Here is a 20,895-nt window from a genome sequence, read left to right on the forward strand (position 1 = left end):
AACATGTTTTTAGAAACATGTTTTAGTGCACTGTTTGGCTGTAATATGAGAGTTTTTGAACAGAAAGTGGGCACCATTCTGTTTCGTGTAGATCAAATGATAAAACTAAGCAGTGCTGAATATATGAATCAAGATTTGTTAATGCATTGCCTATTTCTCTATTTTTGTTTTCCAGGACATGTTTTAGCTTACAATTTTAAATGTATTAAGAAATCATTTACTACAGGCTGGCCGCCATATTAGTTTTTGTAAGAGCAACTCGCATTATATCAAACACTAGCGGCAGTGTTTATGGGTCCTGTGCGACACAGTGCATTCTGGTAGTTGAAGGTTTCTTACCTTTTGAGCAAAAGCCAATGCCATAGTCCCCTTTTCTCAGTTTTCTTTTGTCGTTTAACACCAATTTCAAAACTGTTTGCATCTTTCAAATGCATAAACATCCTAGTTTTCTAGAAAGACCATCTTTCCAGCAGTGAAATACTTCCTCATCTAAAACATTTGCTTTATTCGCTGGTAGGCATGCTTGTCAGAGATCCACAGCAACATGTGGGTCCGGAATGGTCTGCAGATCAAGGGACAGGCGATGACGTATGTGCAGTCACACTTCTGCAACTCCATGATTGACCCAGACATCTATCTGCTCCAGGTTTGTATTGTTGTATTATCATGTATTTTGATTTTTTTTATTCTGGTTTTAATTTCTCTCTCTTTATTCATTTATTTTACAGGTTTGTGCATCAAGACTAGATCCTGACTACTTTATCTCAAGTGTTTTTGAGAGGTAAAGTCTAACTCCTACACATGCATTTATATATTTTGCATTTTTGATTCAGCACAGATTAGCAGCATTGTAAACACTGTCGTCTGTCACAAAGGTTCAAAGTGGTTGACCTGCTGACCATGGCGTCTCAGCATCAGAATGCTGTGTTGGACTCTGAGCAGGAGAGGCCGATGCTTGAAGGAGCTCTGACCTTCCTGGTCATTTTGACAAGCCTTCGTGTTCATTTGGGTAAGTGGTGTAGCGGAGGATGCACACGGTCTACAGGAAATAAGAAATGAAAAAAAAAGAAGCCTATGATAAAGTAAAACTGCATTAAGACTATTGCCCAAATGGACTAAAAAACATAACTTACTATTTACCGAAAACCCACAGCTCACACTCTGAGTTCTGCTGATTGATATTTAATTTACGGCTATAATCTATGTCATTTTGTCTTCACATTGTACTTCTCTCTCTCTCACCAACAGGGATGACGGATGATGAGATCCTTCGGGCTGAGATGGTCTCGCAGCTGTGTATGAATGACCGTACACACAGTGCGCTGTTAGACCTTGTATCCTTCATTACAAATATGTTAATGAGAAACTATATTCAGTCATCCATGGCAATCTTTTTCCTTAAGAGTGTTTTCTTAGATTCCTGAGAATCCCAACCCAAAGAGTGGCATTGTACCAGGGAGTTGTAGTTTTGAGGAGATGCTCTCTGCTGTGGCTGACTTCAAGGCACCGGTGTTTGAGCCTGGAGGCTCCATGCAACAGGGCATGTACACACCAAAAGGTAGGATCTGTGTGGTGAAGTTAAAGACGCGATTTGCTTGTAGTACATTGTAACAAGAAAGGGCCGTCCATGCCACCAATTTTAACTTTAAGTATAAATGTGTCTTTTAACAAATTGTTCTAACTCAAGTTGGTGAATGATATTGTTGGGATTGCTTTCAGAGCAATATGATGAAGGACAGAAGCACTGACAGCCAATCAAAATCCATCCGATTTTACAGGGTACCACGTCAGATGACAATGATAATGTCGGATGACATTACAGAGAGACTCATCTTTGATGTTTGATAAAATAAACTGTCTTTATGGGATACAGTCAGAATTAGCTGTAAGTGTTTTGTTATTATTATTATTATTATTAATGAGGCAAGGAGACAACTGTTACAGCAGTAAAATGTCATTTATATCTATTCCCAAGCTGCTGACATAGCTGGAGCACGCATCACATGCTTGAGCCCCTGTTTATAGTGTTTTGGATCATCAGCATGGGTGCTCACATCGTTATTACTATAGTTGCTGTTCTTGGTGTTGATGGCCCTTTAACCTTTTTGAAAAGTGCAGTGGGAGATGTCACAGTAGTGGCAGGATTGTTTTAAGTGACAATTCATCCCAAAATGAAAAACACATTTTTCGTCTAGAAGGTAGACATCTCTATGGCCCATATCACCAATACTCTGCAACTCAAACCAAAACAGTCTAGACTGATAAATAGCACTACAGGTAAGAGATCAAATATGTTCTTTTAATTTGGGGGTAAACTGTCCCTTAAATGCTGTTATGCTTGCCGTCTGGTTTTGATTTTAGTTATTAGGTGTTGAGACAACAGGACTTAGTGACTTTTCTGAAATGCAGTGAATGCCCTCTGGTTGTAAGTGGTATCTGCAAGACAACATGATCCTCTAAGAAGTAGATATGTCTGTCTGCTGCCCTCCACTGGCTAAAAGTATTGTTAGCAGCAGCAAGGACCACAGTGTATTGAGAATCGGGCATTCCATAATTAGGAGAATCTGCAAATCATTTAAAAATTGGTATAGTGTGCCATGTAATATTAAGCAAATCACTGGGCTGTTTTAATGTAATCAATAAAGTTTAGCAAATAGCAGAAACTATCTTATGCTCAAGGTATACTTGTGTCATAGATATTATGCTTTACCCACTGAGAGGGGAAAAAAAAAGTATTTTATTTCACTCTAATTTGTGAGTATACATTAGAAAACTTATTTATGAGACCTGAAAGCCTTGGTCATCAGATTTATTTCATTAGTCTTCAGCAGACCACTTGGGGGCAGGCTTACACCACTTACACAGCCAAGGTGAAAATAAGAAGACAGTGAGTCAATGTCTCTTTCTACCAGAGGTTAAAAAACATTTCTCTCCCTTTTCTCAACTAGCTGAGGTGTGGGAGAGGGAGTTTGACCCCATCATGGTCGTTCTCAGGACAGTCTATCGCCGTGACGTCCAGTCAGCAATGGACAGATACTCAGCATTGTAAGTTAACACGGGAGTCTTGATTTCCCTGAATAAATCATCTGTTTAGATAATTTAGATATTTGTTAAACAGCAACATTTCATTGGAACGTTTCTATCAATGTACATCATTGCATTTTGCTTGACATTGCTCCATTGTTTTGTCAAAATATTCATGTTGCCTGACAAACCCAACCTGCATCATGCTCTGTTCAGTGTCGTAAGGTCACCTCTCTCACCTGCCCATGAAGGGACATGATAAGAAAGGTTAGGTCTAGTGGGTGCTTTGGTTGGTTCCAATTAGATAGCTGTCTAGAAAAATCAATATTTCAGTCTAAATTGTAATAGAATTGAGGAAATCTGTCTTGTTTGGTTGTGGTATAAGACATCTCCAAAGACAAATGTGTCCACAGAGGTGAAGGAGATACCTTGGGGTTTATTTTCTTTAAGGTTGCTGGAATGTTTTAAGATGCTAATTATAATGAAAGCGTCCCTCACTCAGTGTGTCTGTGTATGAAATAGTAGTTTAGGAGATAACCTTTTTATAATTGGACTTTAGGCCTTCTTTGGTATATCTTGAAAGTGAGAAGAGATCACTGATTCAGCTGATTCTTTCACATACACAACATTATTTGCTTTTCTTGGACAGTTTCTTAACCAGACATAGCTAATGCATATTTCTCCTTGAAACATATTGCCACCTTCAGAGTCTGATACCAGCCTCATGTTGCTTATTCACACTGTGTGAATATGATGGATTGCCTGTCAGGCTGGACCTGGTCTTATATAACAATGATCCCATCATCACTAATAGAGTGAGCAGCACGTCGACTGCTCTGTTGCATAGACTAAAACCTTTTTGTACAGTGAATTACTATGAACAATGTAAGGTGTCACTTCATCAAACTATTATTTCTCCCATCTTCTTGCTCTATGTAGAAACTCTACTATTTCGTTTTTGTGAGCAAACTTACACCCCCATGGGTGTGTTAATCACTATGTACTGTGTTGATATTTTCTTTTTTGTTGACAATTATATCACCTAGTTTGAAACAGTCTGGCATTCACACCGGCAACCCATGGCCCCCTTACAAAGAGAGGACTCCTCTGCATCCGTGTTACAAAGGCCTAATCAAGCTGTTGCACTGCAAGACGCTGCACATTGTGATATTCACTCTCCTTTACAAGGTGAGCCTTTCAATGACTGTTCATGTAACATAATACAGTGCTGCACTTGCATCTCAATTGTCTCCTTGAGCTAAATTAGAAGTGCTCCTGTTTGCCATGTTTAATTGGTGCACTTGTAATATGCCTTTGCAATTAACTGATGTTGACATGTTACAAGACATTGGTACAATACAGGACTGTCCAAGTATGGAAGCGCCTTCTGCAGCACAAAATGACCTGACTTCATAGTGTAGATAAGGCATAATGTAGAAACAAAAGGAAAAAGGCATTGACAATCAAATGATTCTTTAAAAGACATATTTACCCACAAAATGAGCATTTGTACATTAGTTTCTAACCTGGAGTTATGTTGAATTCGTGAAGGAATTTTTGTTTTTCTCCGATGCCTCCACAGGGAATGAATAATCCAAAAATGGAGAATGACAGTGTTTATAAAATATTTTAGTATTAATTTAAAAAACTTTCAGTTGCAACAAAATAAATTATTGAAAGGTTTATACATAGGCTAACTTCTTACTCTACCTCTTTCTCTTTAAAAAAAAAAAAATCCCAAAAGACAGGAGTTTTTTTTTCTCCCTGGAGCTGTACGCCATTTTTCCTTTGAATTTTTTTTTATTGTATTGAAAATGACACTGGTATAATGAGGAACAATATGATATGGCACATGCTATATCAGAACATCCATTAACAAACTCTACAAGGCATGTGCAGTATAGTCCAAGTCTAATTTATCCAGCTGTAGGCTCAGTACCTCCCAAACACAAGCGTTTCTGCTTAAACGATTCTATTTAAAACACCTCAGCATGAAAACTTTTATATACAGACAGGTAGTGCACCTGCTCAAGCATGTGCATTTTAAGAATGACTTGAATTTTACTGTTTAAGTTTTGTGAGGGTTTGTAAACAGATGTTTTCATATCATTTTGCTGTTGTTCAATGCAGCTGTCTTTTACTCCAATTCATCAACAATTGTCTGTTTTTGGATTCTTCTTTCACCGTGGAGGCATACAAAAAAAAAAGTTTCTTCATCAGTAAAATGTAGCAATTGATGAGTAAATAATAAACAAATGGTCATTTTGTTGGTGAGGTTTCACTTTAACTGTAACAACAGTAGCACAATTGGTATCAGTAGTGAGGGAGATAATATTTGTCTCTTCTTCATTATAAACAAATCGTTTGATACGTTCTAGATATGGATGGATCATCAGAACATGTCTGAGCATGTGCTGTGCATGGTGCTGTACCTGATCGAGTTGGGATTGGACAACCAGGTTCAAGACAACAAAGGGGATGAGGTAAGATATTGGTGTTCCAGTTACAACAATTCTGTTCACTGTCCAGGCGTCTGGTGTCCACTAGTGTCTCACAGGAACGTATGCTTCCAGGAGCCTTGCATTGAGGAGCACTGCCATGACAGCTGGTTCCCTGGAACAAACCTCCTCTCCAATCTGCACCATGTCATAAACTTTGTGAGGGTTCGGGTTCCTGAAACGGCTCCTGAAGTGAAGAGAGAGGCCCCCCCGAGCACCAGCACTGAAGCTTCTTCCTATGGCCAGGTAAAAGGTAGCTCTGCCTGTAGGCTGAGCTGGATTAAAGAGCCTTTGATTACAATTAGGGCTCCACTGAGGAAAATATGTGATCACTGGGGCTGAAACTAAGGATTATTTTCATTGTTGATTAATTGTTTGATTTTTTTTTCTTTTATTTATTTTTTGAGGAATCGATTAGTTGTTTGGTCTATAAAATATTAGAGGAAGGTACTCAATGTTGGTCAATTTTTCCTTAGGTCAAAATGATTTTGTCAAACCCAAAGGTATTTCAAAGTTTTCAAAGGAATAAATAAACCAGAAAATATTCACATTTAGTAAGCTGGAATCAATCATTTTTTAAAATTCCTCAAAACAACCAATTATCAGATTAGTTGGCAATTAATTTAATAGGTGACAGCTAGTCTATAATTGTTGCAGGCCTAGAGAATAAGGTTTTTGAATACTGTGATGTTAATTTACAAGTCAAACATACTTAAAGTACAATCAGCTTAGTCTTTCTCTCACTTTCAGTATACTATTAAGTGTTAAAATATAACAAGTTGCTTTTAGAATTTAAAAAATGAAAGAAAAATTATTTCTGAAATTCTTTAATTGAATAAATAGAAAATTGAAATGAACACGAATGGCACCAATAAAAAGAGAATGATCAGTTTTCTGTTTATATTCTCTTTCAGCTGACTCAACAAGTCCTTAACTGGGATGTGTTTATCGTGCAAGTTGACATCACAGTGACTAAAAAGTATTTAAATAAAAACAGCTAACTCAGTTAGTTACTGACAATATGCTTCCTGCCAATGCAAATGACAAAAAATCTAAAATCTAAATGCCTAAGACTCAGATATTTTTCTCAGGAGATCCAAGGTAAAAGGCCAACGATTATTGGACTTGAAATCAGTCGGTGTCCAAAATCACACTCCAGTGCAAATGCTGCTTTGTATCTGCTTAAAGGTTAGCCATTATAACTGGGTAAGTGTAGAGCCTGTGTTCCTGTCAGTTTTGTTTTGGTGTCTTTTTGTCCCACAGCAGTCAGTGGACCAGTACTGTCCAGTTTGATGTGGTTTCATCTTGTTCAGTTACGCACAAAAAAACAATACATGGTGCTCATGCTGACTTGAATTAATGGCTCTGTGCTGCAAGTAAACAAAATAACAGCATCATAAACAATATAAATTAATAAAAACTTATTTCACATGGCATGTATGGGCTGAATCTGAATAGAAATTAAACTGTAGTATCTCCAACAATTCTGTGAAAAGATGGAATTGTGGAATTGCTGCTATTTGATTATCAGCTAATATGTATTAAACATTACACCAGAAAGTTAGGGCTCCTGGCCAAGAAATAATGTGCAACTTGGTAATAACCACAATTTGTTTTCTTTAAATTTTGTACAGGTTAAAACAAATGAGAGCTAATGTGTTAATTTGTGAGCTTTAGAAGTGCTGGCAGGTAGATTTTGTTGCTTGTCTCTCCTTATTTTCAGTCTTTGTGCTGAGCTTAGTTGACTGGCTGCTTGCTATAGCTTCATATTTACAGACGTAATCACCATCAATCACATCAATCCTCTCATCTAATTGTCAGCAAGAAAAATGTGAAGTTATTGCTTTCAAGCTGCAGTGTGTTGCATTTAATGGCATCTAGCAGTGACGCTGCAGAACGGAAACTTCTCCTGTATGCCAAGCGTGTAGGACAACTATAGTGGCCGGCGCAAAAACATTAAGGTTCCTTTCTAGAACCAGTATTCGGTTTGTCCATTCTGGGCTACTGTAGAACAACATACCGGACTCCGTGGGGGATGACCTGCTCTGTATGTAGGTAGAACAGTTTATGCTAAGGTAAAGAAAACACAAATATTGTTATTTTGAAGTCATTATAAACTAATAAAAATATAGTTAAGTTCATACACAGTTTCCGTCAGAAGTTGCCCCTGAATTCTCCTCACTGCAGTTTTAAATGATTCACCATCCCAGCAAACAACAATTAAATACTGTTTACTGCCATGCAGGGATTTGGTGTGATTAGGTTCTTCATACATAGATTGTACAATTACTAGCAAGGAGTTCACTAATCAGACTTCACAGTTGTTTTTGACGAAGTTTGGGGTCACATCCTTGATGGACTAATTTCTGGTCCAACATCCATGTTTCAACATCTGGATAAATAGGCATAACATTTTATACAGACATTCATGATACCTATAAGATAAAGTCTTGTTACTTTGGTGCTCCCTGAATTTTTCCTCACTGTGAAAAAGTGTAAACAGTGTAAAATTTAGCATGCTAATATGATAACATTTGCACAATACAGAAAACAACAAAACAATCTTGTTTTTTCAGATTTTCTTTGAGTTCTGGCCTGACATGCGAGTGGTTTATTTACTCTCGTCATGTTCCACTTTCATATCATCACTGTTATTGTTCGTTTTGCTGTACTTGCTCCACAGAACTCCAGGCGTCTTACAGGGAATTGGAGAGAGGTAGCTATCTACACCCATTTCTACAAAAAGGTTGATGGCGTTGATACCACTAGCAGCTGCGTTTGTTTACTTTTTAATCTTAATTATGAAAGAATTTCTTTGCACATATTTGTTTTGTGCTTTTCAAAGGTTGTCTGCCTGGGTGTGTTATGGTGTGTGTATAATGCTGTGCTTCAGCAGTTTCCCTCCCTCTTGACTGCTGAAACTAATTACATATGAAATGCAGGTTTGGGTAAACGCTTTTTAACTGCATGACAGTATGATTGATGTTGCCTTGACTGGGCTTTATTATGTATGTTTAGTTAACAGTGCAGCTCAGGTCCTTTTTGTCAGGTCAGGTCACAGCAATCCTTCAGAGGGCTTGTGAGCCCATCAGGATGATTTGAATATGGTTGTTCTGAGTGCTATCAGCAAAGGTATTCGTCAGCTAAAATTTTATAATGGACATTTAATTGGACTTTTATGTGTATTGTGCTTGTCTGACTATGGTAATGAAGCACCCCTCCAATCCATCAAAGTCCATCAAACTACTAGTGATGTCATTTGATTTTAGGACATTGTGTTTGTGCTCATAAAACACAGATCTGCTGGAGCACCGAGATGCAGGTGGAATGGAGGGATGTTGGAGTTTTCTCTTTATCTGTTTGCATATTTTTGCTGAAATGATGTGGGCTTGATACTTGAAATGTGTGCTTTGATGAATTTTGTATGTGTGGCACATGACTTATTTAGAGAGTGTCCATATAGCTTTGATCATAGGACATGGTACTAACATTGCCAGACTTGGGTGTTTGATTACTCAAACAAAAACAAATCCTGTCATGACATTTTAAGGCATTTTACACCAAAATATTCCCCAAATATGTATAAATTCTTTAAAAGAAATGATTTTATTCCATGCTTTCTCAGAACCTGCGTGAAGCTCAAGTCTTCAGCCTCGTGGCAGAGCGTAGAAGGAAGTTCCAGGAGATAATCAACCGCAGCAACACTGAAGCCACCCAGGTTGTCAGGCCTAAGAGCTCCTCAACCCGCTGGGTCCCACCAGGCACACCCCCTCAGCTGGTGACGGAGATCCTGGAGATCCGGGAGAGCATGCTGTCCCTCCTCATAAAGCTCCACCAGAAGCTGTCGTCCAAGCAGAACTCTCTGTCCGCATCCTGGCTGGAGGACATGGACACGAGCCGTCACACTCATGGTGACGGCATTACAGCCATTGAGCGCATCCTCACCAAGGCAGCCACGCGCAGCTGCCAAATCAAGCGTAGCATCCAGGACATTTGTGGAAAGGTGTGTCCTCCTGTGCCACCAAAGAAGAACAGTCCCACTGACAGGAAAACCATGGATAAAGAAGAGAGGTAACATAATCATGTACAGTTCTTTGTGAAATAACTTTCACCACTATGGGTTTACATTTGCACAGCTCCATGCTGCATTTTAATATGACTCTGTATTGCTAGGAGTTAGGCACTTTGCTTGTGGATTTACGGAGTGGAGAAAAAGGTTGTTGGAGGGTAAAATAACTAACAATGGACTTTTTGGCTCGTTGCGAGGGCTTGGCATGCTAACAACAATCAGGACTGTGCCTCTTCCTCTCTAAAAGTGAGGCTGCAGCAAAGCGACATTGTGTTGAGTGGGCATCCAAATCTTATAGGGGTTGGGGAAACCCTGCTGTTTATTCTGGCATCATCCTGGCTAAATCTTTTGTGACATAGAGTGCCCCGCATAGATGTATCAAGAAAACCTGGATACAGCATGGAGGCGGGGCCCGATTATTCCTGCGAAAGGTGTTCAGGAGTGCATGAAGCAAAAAAAAGCTCCATGTATGTGGTATGAAACTACCCAGATCATCCACATTATGGGGCTCATAGGGCATGTGCACTGTGCCAGAGCGGATAAATTCCACCGGCGTAGCGGCTGATTGGTTAGCTTGAATGGCGATCAAATAATTTAAGCTTATGGCTTTTGACACTTTCCAAATGTTGTCAATGGGGCAAAGTCTCTCAGGGCCCAATGGCATCATGTGATGGTGCAATTCCACTTTTGGCCACTGTAAAATTCCTCCAAAGCCTGTCGCTCTTCTTGGGGGCTTGATGCCCCAGGGATGATGTTTTTCTGTAAGCTGACGCAGAAGTTAGCTTCATCCTGGTTACCTTGTCGAACAGCTAATGGGACTTTTCCATTGGGTTTTGGATTATAGCAGAAAATATGCTCTGTGGCAAATAAATGTTTATACTTACTCATTTTGGTCAGCAGGATAATCTTCACAAATGAACCCCACTTTTAGGATTTTGGAAGCCTAAATGCAATTACCAAAAATAAAAAGCTAATGTTAGCCGTTAAACAAACCACACTTCAGTGTAGCAACCCATCATTTTTAAGACACATTGAAGCTTCAGTGTTTGCAAGTGGGTTTTTTACTGACGTATTTTATGTTGTAGAACAAAATGCAAAGGTCTTTTAAGCTTGTGTTAACCACAGACCTTATTTAAGGCCTCTAACGAAAATCCCATTTAAAAAAAACGATTGACTTTGAGATGAGGGAACCGACGGTGCTGAAACATTTAATTATTTCCAGGTTTTAGGACTCATTCCTGGGGTACTGTATTCTTATGTAATCAAACATGCATGTAACCACACAGGCAACATCGAGGTCAGCACAACGACTGAGGTCATGTCCCTATATCGTTCGATAAGTCGATAACGTAATTATCGTGACAGGCCTAATTACCACAATAATGTGGCAGCAGCAGCAGACGATGCAACTTTTTAAGCTTAACATAATCAGCATATTTGTTGCCATTAACACTGTAGTCAACTTTGTACCATCGAGGGGTTGGTGTGTTGGCTGTCCAAAAAAATCAAGTCAAATTTGGTGGGCTTTGACTCTCCAACTTCCATTCACACACCGGTTCGTGCCTCCCATTTCCCTCCTCTAATGATGATGGAAGGGGCTATAACAGTTTAATAATTGCCAGTTTTTTGGGTTGGTTTCACCTCACCGACAGAGGTAGAAGGTAAAGGTAGAATCTCTCCCATTCACACAAATCAGTGCTGTTTCCAAGGCAACCGTCAGGCAGCAGTGCGGTCAGTGGCAGCGAGAAGTGAGAAGCTGCTGCCCATTCCTCATGCTGGTTGTCGGCACCCCTGAAGCCATCAGTGAAAATTATTGAGCTGTGAGGCTCCTGTCAGTATTTGTTTATGTCCTCTTATTAGGGACTTAATTTACAGTCAGCTCTCACTCTGTAAGTCTGCAGTGTGGGGCTCAACCCTCCATATTAGTTCAATAAGCAACCTTTCCGAGTTTGACTACACAGCCTTGTATGCCCTGCTACATGGAAGAATCTGTTGCACATGCTTTGCACAACAGACATGCTTATTTACATGTTACTGTCATGCATCTGTGAAGAGGTGGTGAAGTGATTAATATTCTTAAATGGAGCATGTGGGTGCCAGGAACCTATTATCTGGAGCAGTGCGTGTTTTCAGTACATGAAATCCCTGTTTTAAGTCACAGAGTGTATCTTTTCTCATGGAAATTCCTTCTGTATAATCTAATTAGTGGAATATAAATGATTTAAAATGTATTTCTCTGTAAATTAAGCCTTTGGAACCTGGAGTGACATCACTTTTCCTGTGCTGCTTTCAGGTGCTGTTTATAAATATAAAACCTATCAGCAAAATGGTGCAGTTTATTTCAAAAATGTGAAAAAGGGCAATGAGCAACTTGAGCTAAAAAATAAAACAAGGGAAAATCTTTTCTTTTTTTAAAAAAAACAATTTTCAGATAATTTCCTTGTACTTTTTAGTAATATCTTAAGATTTGGTTCATTTCTTCCTTCATTGCTTCTTGCCTTCTTCCCATGTTTCTGAAAGAAATCAAACCAGTTTGCTCAGGTTTAAAAGGGTTTAAACTATGTTGTCGCATATTGCTGCATATTCATACAAAGTATTTCATTCTTCTTTCTTTCAGACGTCAGAGGGCAAGAGAGAGACAGCAGAAGCTGCTTGCTGAATTTGCATCCAGGCAGAAGAGTTTCATGGAAACAGCCATGGATGTTGGTAAGATAAAGCCTGCTCATCAACTTGTTGCCTCCGTTTTATGATCTTAGAGCTTTAAATGACTATCACATCATTCGCAGCAGCCTCAACCCAAATTCTGTTTGCAAAGAAAATCAGGCAGGATGCTCTGCAGAAGCAGGAAAACTGCAGCAATGTAGCACATGTACTAACTCAATCTTCACTTGGCATACTTGCTGTAACAGTTGTAAATCAAAGCGCAGTATTCAGTCTACTGTGACTTTATGCTACACAGCCAAACAGGTGAGCCGTGGATGGTGAATGTGTTTTGCTGACACCCAATCGTTAATACATGTAGAAGATGAAGTGTGTGGTGGAGGCACTAAAAGTGTCATTTGTTTCTAATCCAGTAAGATGAAATAATGCATTATGTTAGGAGGATCGTCACAAATTGTGAGACAGTGTTGATTTTAAAATGTGAATATTCATTAAGATGTTTTTTTTTTGCTATGAGTTTAATTCTAGTGAAACTAGCAAATTTCTGTGGGCAGTCTTTAATATACTGCCTCCCTCTTTGTATAATTACTAAAAAGTCGTCATTTTACCCACTGCATTGCACCGCTCTGGATATTAATGCCTTCAGCAAGGACTGTTCAGCTGTAACAAAATGTGCTCATCAGGGTGAGTTTGTTCAGACATAGGTGTACAAGACCTCATAAAAGTACATAACACACATAAACACTATTTGTTTGAAGGACATGTTTCTACCGTAGCCCTTGATGAAAAGCGCTGTTGGCTGAAATAAACCTATCACTGCTACGCCTTTTTTCATCTGGACAAGGTGACAGTGGGCCAAGTCCATGCTTGTGGTCTCCGAAGGCCTGTTAGGAGAAATTGAGAGGAGAGCGCTCCTGTGGGAGTGTGGGTGGCTGCTGGCTGAGGGCACATAGGATCAAAGCACTTATAGTGGGCTGGACTCCCGGGGCCCACCTTGACACAGCATGGTTAGTGAATGAATAATGGCTACTGTGATCAGACGGACCATTCTGGCAGGACTGTATCATGACCTCCATTGCAAGCTTCCTGCTGAGCAGTAACTTTAGTTTAGTCTTGCTTCACTTTAAGCTCACAGATGGCTTTGCATCACTTGCTCCAAAGTAAGATTTAAATCAGAAGGAGACTATACAGTTCAAGTAAATGTGATGTAGGCTTTATAGATAAACATTGTCCCTCAGTCACTGTTAGTCTTATTTCAATGTGCCACACTCTAAATTCTTGTCATCTTTATTGTTTTGGGGTGGAGGCAGAAATATTAAAGACAGATGAAAACCTGAACAAGTTATCCTTGCTCCTGAGAAGATGTGGTCAGTGTCATCATTAACCAGCTTTTTTAGGAACAGGCTAACATTTGAAAAAATGCAAACCTAATGTGAGCATACGATCCTTTAAAGAGCAGCCACAAACTTGTACTGGACGAAGCATAAAACGGCAGCACAGCCACAGTTAGTGCGTCCTTTTCGTCTTACCTTTTGCATGTGTGTTTGTCGGCGTTGTTTTGTTGGTTGGTGACTCGATGTACGGAGATGGCCAGGGGCTAAAGCTGCAGTGTTGACATCTAATGCATCTTTCATTTCCCCAGGAACTACATGACCTCTCGTGAGAACATATTTTTCCAAAAAGCAATAAATCAATTTCTCACACAGCTTGACATTTGTCCACAATATTTACTGCTCAAATTGAACACAGTTCTTAACATTTAAAAGTCATTTCACATTTGTAATTAATTTCTAGTGCTGTTCCAATCATGCATACAGGTGTGTCAGAGAGTGAATTCACGAATATTCCCGTGTTGATAGATGGTAATTTTCTTCTTCCCATAACTGATTGTTGTAAGGAAAGCACACATAGGAATTCTTGAATACACCAAAAGATCATTTTTTCTTAGAGATGGTTATTTTCAGTGTAAATGATGATTAACTTTATTTATGTATCACTTTTCCTAAAAAGGTTAAAGTGCTCAACAAAAGCTAACAGGAATGCATTTCACCCTTTGCAAATCTTTGAAAATTACAGTTTCATTTTGGCTTATTCTTGTTGTTTTTGTGGCTGCAAAATCCTAAAAACATTTTGTGAATTTGCCCCAGTGTGGTATTTTTTCGACTGAGCAGGGGCACAGCTTGCAGTGAGTTACCTCCATTCATCATGGATTGTTAGCACAGTTTAATTTACCCAAAGGAAAAAGCCTTTCAGACTCCCAATACCATAAAATATACTCAGCATTGTTTTTCCAGGTTTGATAATTCTTAGTTTCAGATGTTAAAGCCAATAAGAAATGCATATAAATGTTTTTTTTTTTTTTTTTGCTAGAATCCCCTGACACCGAGGCAGCCATGGACCTGGGAGCGTCCGAAGTGATGGAGTCCGAGGTTCTTTATGACTGCGTGATCTGTGGTCAGAGTGGACCCTCCACCGAGGACAGACCCACTGGCCTCGTAGTTCTCCTCCAAGCATCCTCAGGTACGTTGTAAATGTTGAAATTCATAAACTACATAGGACACATTTGTTCACTGTCTTAGATTTGGAGCACAAAATCACACATGCCTATTCTGTGTCTCTGTTGGTAATCTTGCCTTTGAGACCAAAATAGCGTCTTTGATCTACCGTATTAGAAAATTAGTGTTGTTTTAATTGGCTCATTTATCACTGATGTTGATCCCTGCTCACTCGTACATTAAACCGATCACTGTAAGAGGTCATTGCTTATCCAGCGGAGGATCACTCGCTGTCATCCAAATAAATGGCATTTTGATTAGTAATTAGTCACCTTGTAAAACGGTTCAGAAGTACCCTGACCTCATCGTCAAAAAACATCTTGTAAAAATATACCACCAGTGGGTCCATAATAGCATATGATTATGTTGTCTTTTTGGCGACCAGACAACATCATCATTTGAAGCTCTACATTTGTCTTTTTAGATGTCATTTTATACTTGTAAAAATCATAAAAGTCTGAGTTTGGCCACTGAAGAGCAACAGTTAAGCGTACTGTTTAGGGCAGGAATGATTAGTTGATGAAAGGAACATTAATCGTTATCTAATCAATTAAATGTTTTTAGGTATTAATCAAGCAAAAAGGACACCCATTTCATGTTTTCACAGCTACTGCCCTTTAAAGAGTTTTGTTATACGTGAATGATTGTGTTTACATGGACATCAATGAAGTTCATGAGGTTAAAATAATATTTGGGATAAGGTGTTTGCTTATGCACAGAGAAATTGGGTTATTCATAAGCCTTGTTTCCACCAAGCAGTCTGGACTACATCAGTTCAGTTCATTACACTCTGGAACGATTATTTTAGTGTTTCCATGGACTAAAGTTTGACTAAATGACTAAGACTAAATGTGGAACTAGAAACGCTGCAGTCTGTCGATTGGTTAAGAGAGAATCGGCATTCTTGCTCAACAAGGACTCAATGCACAAAACTGCTATTTTTTAATATCCCATTGAGCGGAGACTCTTAAACACTCTTAAACACACAACGCTTTTTTTTTTGTTCTAAAAATGTCAGCCTGCAACCCTGTTCAATGAAGTGAAAAAAGACGAGTGAAAAAGAAATAGATGGATGGAGCTAGCATATTTGGGTTTCTCATAAATGAGATGATGTCTTAACTGGGTTTCTGAAAACAGGATACTCTGATCACATGCTCAAACACATAAACAGGATTCTCCAAAAAACCTGATCCATTTTGATCTATTCATCTTAATGTAAAGGCAGTCATTATGAACTGATTTTCTTAGGGTTTTGCTTTGTGAGTGGGACAGAAAATTAAAGCAATCACCTTGAGATATGGGAAATTGTAATGGTTGTTGCTCACTATTTTCTGATATTTTGAGATCTAAATGATAAATTACGAAAACAATCAACAGATTAATTAATCATGTAATCCCAATCTTTGACTTCTTTATTTAAATACTGAAAACGTTAGAGCGATTTTATCATCATCACATGATAATTCATAACTGACATCTGTGGTTGGCTTTCAGTGCTTGGACACCGCTGCAAAAGCAAAGACGCTAAGAATCTACCGACAACTGATGAAGAGCACATCTATGCTGCGGACACGTGTGGAGTTGCTCATGATGTCAGGCTCACACTCATGCAGCGGTTCTTCAAAGATGTAAGTGCCTCAGAAAATAGCACACAGAGCACTGTTATTGGAGTTTTGTGTGTTAAATAACAGCTCTAGTAGCTCTAGTAACAGGTTTTCATCCTGTCTGCTCAGATTTCTTGTCATTTAGTTTATACTGTAGACAAGTCAGCACTGTCAGTATCTGCTGAAGTCCCTTTAAGAGACTGTAGGATATGAGGTGGCCCTTGTAACCAAATGCATTTCTTCAATACTTGCCACTTAATGGCTGTCACATAGCATCACTTTAAAGACATCATTGTGTGAAAAACAGCAGACTGAAAATTCATATACCAGTAGGCAGTGTTTCAAAAAAAAAAATCAAAGTCATCATTAAAAATTGAAACTAAAAAAGCCTTATTGAAAATTGCTTTGGCTTCTTTCATTTGCTTCTCATTCCCACATTGTGTATTGATTAGCTTGCAACACAACTCCAAACGAAAAAAGGATTGCACGAGTTAAATTAGATATAATCTAATGATAATAAAAAAAAAATTGATTCACTCATGCAGTCTAATTGTCCATTTAAAAATGCTGGCTTGAAAGTACCTTATCAAAAGGGTGTTTATTGTAGTTTGTTAATTCAAACTTTAAAAAAATCTATTTATCTATTAGCACCACTACATAAACAAAAGGTCCAAGAGGTTGAATGTCTTTAGACGTATTTGCATACTCTAACTGATGTGATTTTTCTCTTGGGAATTCTGCAGAGCTCGTGTCTGCAGTCTGTGTCAATAGGTTGGGACGGGGGCGTCTACGTTCAGACCTGTGGACACACTTTGCATATAGATTGCCACAAGTCATACATGGAGTCCCTGAGGGTAAGAGAAAGCTTGACCTCATGAAATGATTAATCATCTAATTACTAGGGCTAGGTTTCGGTACCAGTACCCTTTAAGTGATACCGATACCTATGGAGTATTTGATTTGATTTTTTTTTTAAACTTCATTCAATACTCTTATGAGAATTGAAGCATTAAGTTGTGAAAAATGCCACCTAATGCAACAGATATGTACTATTTAATTTGATTTGAATGGTTTACTTTGAATGAAAAAAATGGACAATATCCATGAAGGAAACAGTCAGTGTAAAAATTCTCATAAACAATATTAAATAATTAACATTCCCCAAAAAGAATAGGGACTGTAGTATAGCCAACATTTTGGCAAATACTGTGCTCGACTTAATCATACCACTGGCAGTATGGGTTGTAGTTGCTGCCATAGTGGACAAAACACGTCTCATTAAATCAAAGAATGATTGCGATCAAAACCATACAATTAATCATTTTTTCTAGAGCAAGGTACAAAAAGGGATCCAGTGCAAGTATTGTTTGATTGCAGAAGTTTCGATACTACTTGCTACTGTGTTATGACAGTCAATACCTTAAATGTATTGAATACCAATACCCAGCCCTTTTAATTTCATTCATGATTTGATAAAACATTTTTCAGTAACAATTTTGATAATTCATTCATTAATTAAGTCATTAATCAAGTGAATATACCAAACATTTTCTAAATAGAGCTACTGAAATGTAAGAAGTTTCTCACCCATATGTTTATTGTTCTAAGAAATTGAATACATTTGCATTTTCTTTTTTCTTTGAGTAGACACAATTTTTACAAAACAGTGCATCATATTAGTATCATTAGTAGTTGAATTTGAATATGTGAGGTCTAAATTGTCACAAATATATGATCTAATTTAATTCATCTGTTTTTTTGTTGTTATTTTTTTTAATTCAAAATGAGTCCAGCTCCTGTGGGTGAACGACCACATTTCTAATGTTACAAATATTAAAACTTACCTGTGAACACGAGACTGTCTTTTTACATTTTTATTGCACTTCCCTTTTTGCAAAATGTAGATTAACCTAACACTCTCTGATAACCAATTCCTTCATTAACTCTGCATGGAATTATACATACACTACTTAAATCTACACTAAGCCGCAATTCTTGAGTAAGAAAATGATTTTTCCTAAAAACGGATTTAAATTTTGTTTAAATTCATCTTGAAAACTCCTAAAAAGCATTAAATTTAAATTTATGATACCTGTAAAAGTCCAGTGCCAGTTGCCTCTTTCAAGTTTTTAGTTTAGACTGTAAAGGTCAAATCTAACTTTAATGTGTCTTTTCAGAACGACCAGGTCCTCCAGGGTTTCTCCGTTGACAAGGGTGAATTTACGTGCCCACTGTGTCGACAGTTTGCTAATAGTGTCCTTCCCTGTCGCCCCGGGCGGGGCACAGAGGCTGGCGCCTGGCACACACCCACAAACAAGAAGACGTTTGTGCTTGTAAAGGAGGTGGAAGATCTTCAGGAGAAACTTGGCCTCTTCCCAGTAAGTTTAACGAGGGCAAAAGTTTATTACTCAAAACATCCTGCATTTTAAATATACTGTCAGCTCATTGGTTGCTGAATGGAATTACTTGTAACAAACAGCTAATTCCCAATTATGGGAAGTGTTCACCTTTGATGCAGGTGGGAATTGCTTGTTCTTTTTAAGAGAGTCTATTCTTCTATTGGAGAATTCAGAGACAAATCCCTGTTTCATGAAGCACCTGATATTCTTGAAGAGTCAGTAACTACCAGCAGCGCAATTCTGTCACTGAACCTGCAATCTATGTGTATGGGTATCATATATTTTTCCAATTCCAATTTAATGGTTGACAGAATGGTTCATGCTTTTTCCTTTTTGCTTTTAAATTCCAGAAATTTCCAGATTTGCTGCTTTTCGCCTTGTGTAGCCCTTATTTAACACAGTTAAGTGGTTAGTGGATTTTGCGTGTTTTGCCATAAATATTTAAAACGTTGCATATTTTTGATCAGGCAAACCATTTTTCACAGGATTTTTTAGTGTTGCATTTGGAGCACAGTACCTTCCAAATATACTTTTCTTGTGTTCAGATGAGGTATTTTGGCACAGTAATGCAGATGTAAATGCCGACTCATTTGAAATCTTATGATGGGAATACCATGTAACTATTAAGGAACTATGGCAAACTAAAAGTGTGCAAGCAGCCAAGAAATTTCAGTTCTCTTAAGTTAGATATATGCAGCTTTGAAATAAATTGAAACTATTGCTGCCTGATGGAAGCATCCATGGGTCCCTTGAAAGGAGCTCTAAAAATTCAAACTGTGATTATTATTAAAAGAAAGAACACATTGAAAAATCTAAACTTTTGCAAAAAGTACTGGCCTGGTCTGGAGTTGCAGCGATCAATTGGTTACTGCAATCGACTGATTTTCAGATTGACTGGCTGGTCAGTCTGGTCAGATATAGACAGTCTTGTGGCGATCAAATCTACTTGCATGCGCTACATGATGGTTCATGTCAAGCACAGAGCGGAATAGATAATGGTCTATGCTTTTTTACTGAGGCTTTGTTATTCCCCCTTGTTGGCGACTTCTCAGTCCCTCTTGGCAACTTTATTTCTAAAAGAAAATGTAAAATGTATTCAATAGTAAATCTTTTATTTTGAACATACAACTGAATTTGTGTATGCATTCAATTATAGTTCTTAATAGAAAGAAAATCATAATTGGCAGGTCAGACTTTTAAAAAATCGGAAATCAGAATCAGACAAGAAAATCAGTGCATCTCTAGTTTTGTCCTCATGCAGAGGGGAACAGGTCACTCCAAATGGGCTATTAGACCTGAAATTGGAGCTAATATTGAATTACTCATCATGACATTGACATGCAATTTTCTCACAACACTTAAAACCAGATTTGGTAGGGAAAAAAAATCACAGGTCATAAAACTGCAGAGACCTTTAATTAAAAGGGTTAACAACTGTGAGCAATCTATTGGAACCATCCTTTATTTGATAAGCTATTACAATACATATTGATTCTTACATACCCTTCAGGTGTTTTCTAAAAAAAATCCCTCTTCCGTGTTGAAAGTCAGAAGCTTGAATCCAGATGGCTTTGAGCAGCTTTGTGCTGCAGGAGCAGAATGATATGGAGAAGCTCTCTCATTGTGGAATTGATGTTTTTGAATTTGAAGATGAGTCCCTGTGGGTTTTTTTGACAAATGTGTTCAAGAAAACAGTTGAACAAAGATAATTAAAGCTTTGTGTTTACAGTGTTTTTGAAAGGCAGAGCTGGAAACTACTTGAGTAAAATTTACAAATGGACATTTTCTTATGCTTGCATGTTGCTGAATTGCACTGTCCCCAGTTTCTTTGTGTGGCAAATTGTTCAGAAATTTTTGATGCTATAAGCTCATTGTATCAATTATCCCAAATTGCAGTATAAACTGCCTATAGAAGGGGATAAATAAACAAAAAAAAAAGGAAATTTCAGTTGAGGTAAATTGTGACTAGTCTCACTCTGCAGATAGCCAATAACAGTAAGGCAAGTACTGCTATTGGATATGTTTGATGACACACTGTGTGACATTAGAGTTAGGTCCAACCCTCTTGTAATGTGATACGAGTTT

General features: G+C 38.1%; 1 protein-coding gene across 2 annotated transcripts in view; it reads left to right on the forward strand.

Moving 5' to 3' along the window:
• ubr3 (ubiquitin protein ligase E3 component n-recognin 3) overlaps positions 1–20,895 on the forward strand; it is a 57,962-nt gene that overhangs the window by 12,139 nt on the left and 24,928 nt on the right. Inside the window, exons 14-29 of one of the 2 annotated variants that reach the window (XM_042494429.2) lie at positions 518–646; positions 729–781; positions 876–1,009; positions 1,249–1,334; positions 1,417–1,558; positions 2,949–3,045; positions 4,071–4,212; positions 5,403–5,507; positions 5,598–5,768; positions 8,206–8,238; positions 9,148–9,593; positions 12,209–12,297; positions 14,623–14,772; positions 16,302–16,435; positions 17,155–17,265; positions 18,589–18,789. In XM_042494429.2, coding sequence (XP_042350363.2) covers positions 518–646; positions 729–781; positions 876–1,009; positions 1,249–1,334; positions 1,417–1,558; positions 2,949–3,045; positions 4,071–4,212; positions 5,403–5,507; positions 5,598–5,768; positions 8,206–8,238; positions 9,148–9,593; positions 12,209–12,297; positions 14,623–14,772; positions 16,302–16,435; positions 17,155–17,265; positions 18,589–18,789 — 2,223 coding nt within the window. The remainder of the gene's footprint in view (positions 1–517; positions 647–728; positions 782–875; positions 1,010–1,248; positions 1,335–1,416; positions 1,559–2,948; positions 3,046–4,070; positions 4,213–5,402; positions 5,508–5,597; positions 5,769–8,205; positions 8,239–9,147; positions 9,594–12,208; positions 12,298–14,622; positions 14,773–16,301; positions 16,436–17,154; positions 17,266–18,588; positions 18,790–20,895) is intronic. The other variant, XM_042494430.2, reaches the window with a different exon arrangement.

This window comes from Plectropomus leopardus, chromosome 10, assembly GCF_026936395.1.
Source record: "Plectropomus leopardus strain MGB_pleo_1.0 chromosome 10, ASM2693639v1, whole genome shotgun sequence".
In the NCBI taxonomy this organism is placed as follows: Eukaryota; Metazoa; Chordata; class Actinopteri; order Perciformes; family Serranidae; genus Plectropomus; species Plectropomus leopardus.